General features: G+C 39.1%; 1 protein-coding gene across 2 annotated transcripts in view; it reads right to left on the minus strand.

The window, feature by feature from the left end:
• The window catches only part of coq6 (coenzyme Q6 monooxygenase), a 37,430-nt gene that overhangs the window by 21,355 nt on the left and 6,619 nt on the right, over positions 1–9,456 (minus strand). The window contains exons 1-3 of one of the 2 annotated variants that reach the window (XM_061968785.2): positions 3,390–3,439; positions 2,925–2,983; positions 1,365–1,491 (exon numbers count right to left, since the gene is read on the minus strand). In XM_061968785.2, coding sequence (XP_061824769.2) covers positions 1,365–1,491; positions 2,925–2,954 — 157 coding nt within the window. In that variant the 5' untranslated portion in view covers positions 2,955–2,983; positions 3,390–3,439. Of the gene's footprint in view, positions 1–1,364; positions 1,492–2,924; positions 2,984–3,389; positions 3,440–9,456 lie in introns of those variants that run through there. The other variant, XM_061968784.2, reaches the window with a different exon arrangement.

Genomic DNA, 9,456 nt, shown 5'->3' on the forward strand with positions numbered 1-9,456 from the left:
TATAATACTTAATACTTTTGTTGCTTTCATATGCACATTCAATTTCTACTTGAGGTCCATGAAACTGTGTAAACCCCTTTAAGTCCTCACCTTTTTGACAGATACACAAATTTTTCATAATGTGATTTATTCGCAACTAAGGTGTTACTGTAGCTTGTTAATGTCAGATGCAGTCAGTAGTCATTTGTTCCACTTTTTTAGTTATACTAGTAGCGTACCTCAGGGTTCCACGTTAGGTCCTCTCTTTTACATCATTTGGGCGATTCAACTGGTGGCCCTCGAGTTTGGTTCAAAAAACTTGTGAGCGACTCGCATTTTTGCAGCAGATTCTTAAAAACACTTGATTGCTGACATAGAGACGGTCTCTGACTAGTTTTTTTTCAGAAGGTCAACAAACGCGCCTGTAACTCTAACAAAATATATAGACCCAATCTACTGTAGAGGAGGCTGGTTCTCAAGAATATACCAATTCGACTAATAGTGAAAGAAGACGTCCGACCGTGGGGCTTGGTTATTAGAATTCTGGAAATGTGGCCCCCAAAACACGGCCGTCACTCAGGCAGCATGCACCAGTTGTAAAACACCACAGCATCCTGCCTGGCACATGATGACTGCTAAAGTTCACATCTTCTTTTTATGGTTTCGGCCTGCCACACTCTATTGACTAATCGTGTTTATCTACATGCCAACCACGCCACACTTTGCACATGCTGTCAGCTTGTTAGATATTGTACCGAACCTCCTCCTCTTCCTAAAATACCAGCAGCTGGTCTTCCAGGACATGAAAGCAGCCAGAGCTGTGCTTGCTTATGCCGACTTGGAGTGGGACCCGTACACAGATTGGCTACTGGTTGCCGAACAAGGATGTTAAATACGGGGTTTCGGTGATTGGAGAGGGAGATTTCATTGAAAACAGCTGGCAGGCAGCACACTTTTCATGTACTACATCATTAAGGAGAATGAGAACAGAGAAAAATGTGCTGCAACCACTCATCCCTTGTTTGGCCTGTAAGCCTTTATAAATCTGCCAATAGAACTGCCAAGCTTGTAGCAGAACTTCATTTTATTTGCAACATTTTGGTTTAATGTCAACAGCCATAAAGCGATGTATGCTGTCCCCGCTTTAGAGCCTGGACTGAGCAAGACTAGGAACACATGGCAGTTTTAAATAGGTCACTGGACCACTTCACGTGTCCTTTCAGGCTCTGCAGTTCCTAAAATATGAGGTTTTGATTCAAATTGACGGAAAAACATAAACGTCTCAGTGAGGGAATACAACTAAAAACAACTGATGGATGGAAAATGTGGTGGCATTGGCTCCAGGAGGTAAATGGAGCCAACCAACTATGTGATGCTTTGCTCACCAGACAGACCGTCCAGCTGTTTAGTCAGTGCTGCCACAACCACGTCGTTCTCCACGATGTAGGCCATCTCCTCCTCCAGATTGTCCTTATCAAATGTGATCAGGGCATCAGAGCAGGCGTCCCAAACCTAAATGAGAGACTTATTATGCTTGCGGCCTCGCCTCAAAGTAACCCCCTGTCACTATATATAGCTGTGCAGAGATGATCACAGCAAAGAGCCTGGCTGATTTTGCTTTAAAGGTCACCAGCACCTATTTATGTAGAAAATGGAGGACATTCAACAGAGTTTGTTTTTTGCAAACTCTGACATGTTTGTAAAAATAAGTGGCTCAGTTATTTAGCTGCAGCAACATTGTTAATGTTTTGGTTTAATTGTAATCTGGAACTTAAACACGTCATTTGAGCTGAACATGGTGGAAGTGTTTGTTTAGTCCTCTGCTGGCTTGTAACCCGTCATTCAGCTGTAATATGCTGCTTTTTTCCAACTTGCCATAAAGTCGGGGGATATACCCTTTAAAAAACCCACTAATGGTGCTTTGGGTTTGCAACTTGTGATAAGTGGTTAAAACTAAAAGGCCAGCCCAAAAATCGTTTTGGTTTTGTTTAAAGCGGGGTGACATGTTGCAGCTTTGGGAGGAATGCCTTGATGCTTTTCTTGCAAGATTTAAACACTTGCTTGCAACCTGAAGAGAAAATGACTCTGGTGGAAAGTTCACTCTAAATCTAAATACTTTAAGATATGTTTTAAAGCACAGAATTTTTTTTTATTTAGACATGCAACACATATTTATGGCTAGAAGGAGAATGACTGATCTCGTAGGCAAAACAAACCCCAAAAAGCGGTAAAATGGAAGGTATCATGGGTGAGGTACGATGCCATAATCACTCTGAAAGGCAGAGCATGATGAAATCTTAGCCTTAGAGAGAAATGCTGCGGTCAAGGCTTTGGTACACACCGACCACATCATACAAGTCGGGCCGATCCTTGTATTCATTGCCATGAAGCTGCTTCACTTTGCAGCAAACAACAGCTCTTCTGATCTTTCATCTTCTTGCAGTTGTTCACATGAATCTTCATAATTAAAAGGCGGGGAGGGAGTACCAATTTGTGAATGTCAAAAGGACTTCATTCTCATCAAAAAGAATGGTTTTGATCATAAATGAAACAAGGGCATGCAAGTCTCATGGTGTATCGTAATGGTATGTTTTTTTTCTATTGAGTTACTGATACAGGCCCATGTACGAGGGAATGAGAAAATTGCATGTCACATGAACCCGCCATTTAATGCAAATGACTCCATGCCGCGTGCATGATTATACAAACCAGAAATGCGTTTCTTACTCATTTGGCTGTAAGACTGTACAAGTGGAATTTCAAATAACTTCCACAAATTGTATAGAATTATGATTACTGGATGACATAAATACATGGAGAATATACTGTAAATGTCATGTTAAAAACAGTAACACTGTCAAATAAAAAACTCAGAGAACAGTTATTGGATTGGAAAGTATGAAAATTGGAATCATATCTTTCTCAAACAGATTGAATGAACGTACCTGCATCTTTTTGTAGGGCTTGCATCTCATGTTAGTGATATGCTCCCATGCACCAATACCTAAAGAAAACAAAAGATCAGTAGACAATATTGGAACATTTAAACAACAAATCCGAATTACTTGTGACCAGTGTTTCTCAAATAGTGGGTTGGGACCCCCTGGGTTGTCCCAAGCCGCAGGGGAGATTGTCATCATTTGTGTCTGCACTCTAGTATTCATGTCAGAATGATATATAAGCTTACAGCTAGGTGGCAGCTAGGGGTGTAACGGTACGTGTATTTGAATTAAACCGTTTTGGTAAGGGGGTTTTGGTTCGGTTCGAAGGTGTACCGAACGAGTTTCCACACGGACATATTAGGTAGCGTAGCGCACGTTGTGTAAACAATGCAGACCGAGGCACAACACATGCTAGCAAAGACCGGGCTACGACAACATATAAAAGCCAGAGCTGGAAGACCCTCCTGCCTCGTTAAGATCTCCCGTTTGAGAACACTTGGGCTGCGCGGTGCGGAGGACGGAGGTTTGCTGACATTGTTCAGCAGCGTTAAGGCATGCTTCTGCCAACACGTCAAACATGCTAACCCATTTGACGCGGCACCAACCCCAAGTGAACATCGCTTCAACAAAGATAAAAACGAGCAAACAGCTCCCACATCTTACTGCCAAGTTAGCCAGGCTGTAGGGGGGGAATAAAAGATAATATGAGGCTGAGTTGACTTGAAACGGTTTAATTTTGCACTTTTTATAAGTAGAAGAAAAGTTTTGTCATTTTATTTAATCTGAGCAACAACTTGAGGCAGTTTAATGTTGATTAACGTGGACCCCGACTTAAACAAGTTGAAAAACTTATTCGGGTGTTACCATTTAGTGGTCAATTGTACGGAATATGTACTGTTCTGTGCAATCTACTAATAAAAGTTTCAATCAATCAATCAAAAAAAGCACTTTATATGTAGAAAGGTTTTGTTAAGAAACCATTCTGAGCCTTATCTTATTTAGTTTTTATTTTATATATGTTGACCACATTAACCCTGGCAGTGGACCCTGTGTGTATATGTATATTATGCCATTGTTTACAAATTTGGTAAATAAATAACCATAAAATGTATATTTTGTTGTTTTCTTACTGTACCGAAAATGAACCGAACCATGACCTCTAAACCGAGGTACGTACCGAACCGAAATTTTTGTGTACCGTTACACCCCTAGTGGCAGCAGTGTTCAACCTAATCAACGAAGAACTACTAAGTACACATGAGCTAATGGAGGCAAAGAGATTACGATGTGATAGGAATGAAAAGAAAAATGGAGTTGTCGTCAGCGGCAGGGCCGGCCCGTGGCATAGGCCGTATAGGCAAATGCTAAGGGCGCCGTCCATCAGGGGGCGCCACGCCAGTGCCACAAATGTTGGAGAAGAAAAAAAAGTTGGTACTATTATTTCTAAATACAAAAAATAATCCCACGTTAATTAAAAAGCAAAGTAAAGCCTATTTAATAGAAATATTATTTGTTACAACATTACGCCCCCCCCCCCATCCTCCCCCCGCACGGTGCGCCCCCTCCCTTCCCGTATCATGACTCTTTTTGGACGTCACCACATCAAAAAATCAACACAAGATGCCAAAACTGTCAGGTGCCCAGGGAAGAAAAAAGAGAAAAGAAGAGGAGGAGAAACGAGAAAAGACAGAGGTAGCAGGTAGGTAACGTTAGCCTACAAGAAATTATTTGTCTGTTACAGAATGTGATAGTAACCTGGCTTTTTAGCATTAAGCTAATGTTACATGATTCGGCAATTGCTAATCAATAAATAACTAGTTCTGTTTTAACGTCGGGTTAATATTGTGGAGGGGGCTAAATTGTTATGGATAATAATAATGTAACGTTAGGTAATTACAGTACTCCCACCTTACATTCCTCAGGGACATTTCTTTCTTTCTTTAGTTTATTTCGAACATGAACACACTTACATCATAATACATCACACAATTTCATATCATTTCATTTTACATCATGCCCGAAAAGGAGTAGGAAGAAGCAAAGCTTAATTAATCCTACCCCTTTCCCACTTCAAAGCGTTTACAAATTTTTGGAATCATTTACTGACCTTTTTATATAATAAAATAACATCTATGAATTAGTATACAACAGTTTTGTAATATGTAATTAATTAATTAATTCAGTCATTATTAACATACTGAGATGAAGAATATCTTATTTTCAATAAGGTTTAAAGTATTTCTCATAATTATTCTTCTTTGTACTCTGTAAGCACTATTATTTTGAACAACCTCTTAAACTGGATCATATCAGTACAATTTTTAACTTCTTTAATTAATCCATTCCATAATTTAATTCCACATACTGATATGCTAAAAGTTCTAAGTGTTGTACGTGCATATAAATGTTTGTATTAGATCTTTTAAGCAGGTGTTTTTTGTTTACATTGTTATTGCCTTCTGGTTAGCTAATGTTTGCCCTGCAGGTAATCGTCACTTTTCCACCCCTTTATATATTAGGTATAGTTGTAAGTAAAAAAAAAAAGGTCAAAGACAAAGCTATTCGGGTTCTTGTGAGTATATACACTTCACTGCCGATGTGGGGGGGCGCCACCTAAAATCTTGCCTAGGGCGCCAGATTGGTTAGGGCCGGGCCTGGTCAGCGGCATACATAAAGAATGTAATTTACATGGCAGGCTGTACAGTTGAATAAATATCGAGGTCCCAATAGTAATTCATTTTAAGGTGGTCGCGGAAATTCAAAAGTCATGAGACAAAATAATTGAGAAGCACTGCATGTAGACCAACAATTTCCAGACAAATGTCTCTTAAAACATTGGCCACTGATTTCACCTCAGTGTACATCTGAGAGATTAACATCACATGTGATTTGCGTGTTTTGCCACCACGGTAAAGATGATATCCATAGACTTTACGCAAGAAAGTGAGCCGCGTATGTTCTGTTGTTGCAAGAAGAGACTCAACTTTAAAGCACAAGCAGTAATCTCCATTTGCTCTTTTGTCACGAGGTCTGTCACTCAAGCAAAAGTTCACGTTTTACTGTTTCTATATTTTACAATTACCAGCTTGTAACTTATTTTTGGAAGAAGGAAGGAAGGAAGAATCTTTATTGTCATTGCGCAAGTACAACAAAATTAGATTTTTATATTAGTTGTATGACAGATAGTAAGGTACATAGTTCAAATGAAACATAATAATTGCCTGGACATTTAATATACGTATGTTTTATGATGGTGACACAGTGTGACCCTGTAAAAGATCAATTAAATGAGGATGAGGATGACACCAAATAGTCTTATTGACTGTATAGGGCCAATTAAATACCCATTATCTCCTATGGGGATGACACTAAATGGCCTTATTTACTGTATAGGACTGTCAAGACCAGAGGTGGGTAGTAACGCGCTACATTTACTCCGTTACATCTACTTGAGTAACTTTTGGGCTAAATTGTACTTCTAAGAGTAGTTTTAATGCAACATACTTTTACTTTTACTTAAGTATATTTATAGAGAAGGAACGCTACTTTTACTCCGCTACTTTTATCTACATTCAGTTCGCTACTCGCTACTAATTTTTATCGATCTGTTAATGCACGCTTTGTTTGTTTTGGTCTGTCAGACAGACCTTCAAAGTGCCTGCCTTACTGGTGACGGTTCACTTCGTTCCACCAATCAGATGCAGTCACTGGTGACGTTGGACCAATCAAACAGAGCCAGGTGGTCACATGACCTGACTTAAACAAGTTGAAAAACTTATTGGGGTGTTACCATTTAGTGGTCAATTGTACGGAATGTGTACTGTACTGTGCAATCTAATAATAAAAGTTCCAATCAATCAATCAAAAGTGTGAAGGAAAAAAGATACTTGTTTTATTTCAACCGTACCGTCAAAAGCCTCAAGACTGACCGCACATGAGGACGTTCCTGTCTTCACAATAAAAGTGCCGCGCCATCGCGCCTGCGCTTTCAAAACAAGAGTCTCCGAAAGCCAGCGTAAACAAGCTAGCAAGCTACGGAGTTTGACACCAATATATTTCTTGTAAAGTGTATAAAAACGAATATGGGAGCTGGACAAATAGGATGCCAAAAACCCACCACTTTCATGTGGTATTAGACAGAAAGGAGGAACTTTTCTTCTCCTCCATTTGAAAACGTGGACGTTATCATCACGACTGTCTGATTACAATCAACGCAAGTCATCAGAATCAGGTAATACACCAACTTATATTCTAGTCTTCATTAAAGAAAGGAATCTATATGTTAAACATGCATGTATATTCATTAAAACACCTTTAACATGTAAACAAAAACAGTAAAATAAATACTTATAAATTATATACTGTATATATCAATGTATATGTATGTATGTATGTATATATATATATATATATATATGATATGATGGGTGTACCCCGCCTTCCGCCCGATTGTAGCTGAGATAGGCTCCAGCGCCCCCCGCGACCCCAAAAGGGAATAAGCGGTAGAAAATGGATGGATGGATGGATGATATGAGTGTGTATGTTACTCATCAGTTACTCAGTACTTGAGTAGTTTTTTCACAACATACTTTTTACTTTTACTCAAGTAAATATTTGGGTGACTACTCCTTACTTTTACTTGAGTAATAAATCTCTAAAGTAACAGTACTCTTACTTGAGTACAATTTCTGGCTACTCTACCCACCTCTGGTCAAGACTAACGCGTTCATTCGGATTAATGAATCATCATTATTAACCTGATTGCAAATCTTGTTTGTTTTTAAATTATGCCACATACTGTGTTGGTACGTGTAGAGTAACTAAGTCTTACCGGTAGATTGGAACTGGAAGTAAATACAATTGTACTTTTCGGAGATACAAGTAAGTACTAGTATTGTGCCGAGTTAGAAATAAATAGTTTCTGTGTTGCTGGAAGCTGCTTTTCCTTTGGTATTGAAACATGTAGCAAACATAACATTCCAATTGTTTCGCGCAAATGACCGCTGTTTTAGTGCAAGAACTTGTCTGTGACGACACTTTTGCTGTCTAGCTCAGCCAAAGTTGCTCTGCATGCAGCTGGTGAGAGTTGAAGGAGCTTTAACCAAATTCGCAGCACAGTCACAATTTAAAGGTGCCATATGTAATAATTGCACGTCAAGTCATCATTAAGTGTCAAAATGCATTAATAAATCATGTTCTTTTCGGAATACCTGTATAACTGATAATGGTAGTTCAGCCGGGACATGCTCATTTCAAAATTAGATTTACAGCCCCGAAATATTATTGTTTTAATTTTGATGACCTGCCCTCTACCGTTTGACCAATTAAAAAGTCTGTGAGTGTGTCACATCCAGGTTGCCAGTTACGCACCGCCCTCTTCATCGAGCTACTGCCACTGGTAAAGTTACTAAACATGTCAGACCTTAGTAAATATAAAAGGGGTCGTTACAATTCTCAAGTTATTCATGACAATGCCAGTAACAAAACAAGGATTTGTATCGGGATGCCTTTGAAAGATGGAGACAATTAAAGGCGGAGAAGATTTTTCCATCTGATGGCAAACTTGCTAATTTCCTCCTTGATAGGTAAGTCAGGCACTTATGTTTTCTTATTACTTGTAATAAATAGAAATTGACATTTCGTATGTACGGTAAACTATATTGTCCAATACAGTCTATGATCTTGTCTAACAAAGCTAGTATGTCCGTGCAGCGCATTCTTAGCATGCTAGCCCGGTCAATGACACATTGACATATAGGCTAATGGGGGAAATATATGCTCGTTAGCCTGAATGTCGATGTGTCATCCAACTGACAGGGCAACAAATATTTTCGACAAATAAAACTTAAGTGGATATGGGTGGTAGTGTCCATGCCTATTTTGTTCTCATTTTGCAGATATGCTGAGGAAATGCGTTCCAACATTAGCACGGCTAATTGTGGTTTCTGGTATGTGCATCAAACACATATGTTACCTGGCACAATATAATGCATTACATGTATCGTATTTTTCGGAGTATAAGTTGCTCCGGAGTATGAGTCGCACCGGCTGAAAATGCATAATAAAGAAGGAAAAAAAACATATATACATCACACTGGAGTATAAATCGCATTTTTTGGGGAAATGTATTTGATAAAACCCAACACCAAGAATAGACATTTGAAAGGCAATTTAAAATACCGTATTTTCCGCACTATGAGGCGCACCTAAAAACCTCCAATTTTCTCAAAAGCTGACAGTGCGCCTTATAATCCGTTGCGCCTTATATATGGACCAATATTGAGCCACAACAGGTCTCGCAACTACGTGATGCATAAAGTAACCCCAGGCTCTACTGTAGCGTCTATTCTATGCGCCTTATAATGCGGTGCGCCTTATAATGCGGTGCGCCTTATATATGAACAAAGTTTTAAAATAGGCCATTCATTGAAGGTGCGCCTTATAATCCGGTGCGGACAATGCGGTAATTAAAGAATAGTGAACAACAGGCTGAATAAGTGTACGTTATATGATGCATATATGACCAACTGAGAAT

Source organism: Nerophis lumbriciformis, linkage group LG08 (assembly GCF_033978685.3).
Source record: "Nerophis lumbriciformis linkage group LG08, RoL_Nlum_v2.1, whole genome shotgun sequence".
NCBI classification, from domain to species: domain Eukaryota; kingdom Metazoa; phylum Chordata; class Actinopteri; order Syngnathiformes; family Syngnathidae; genus Nerophis; species Nerophis lumbriciformis.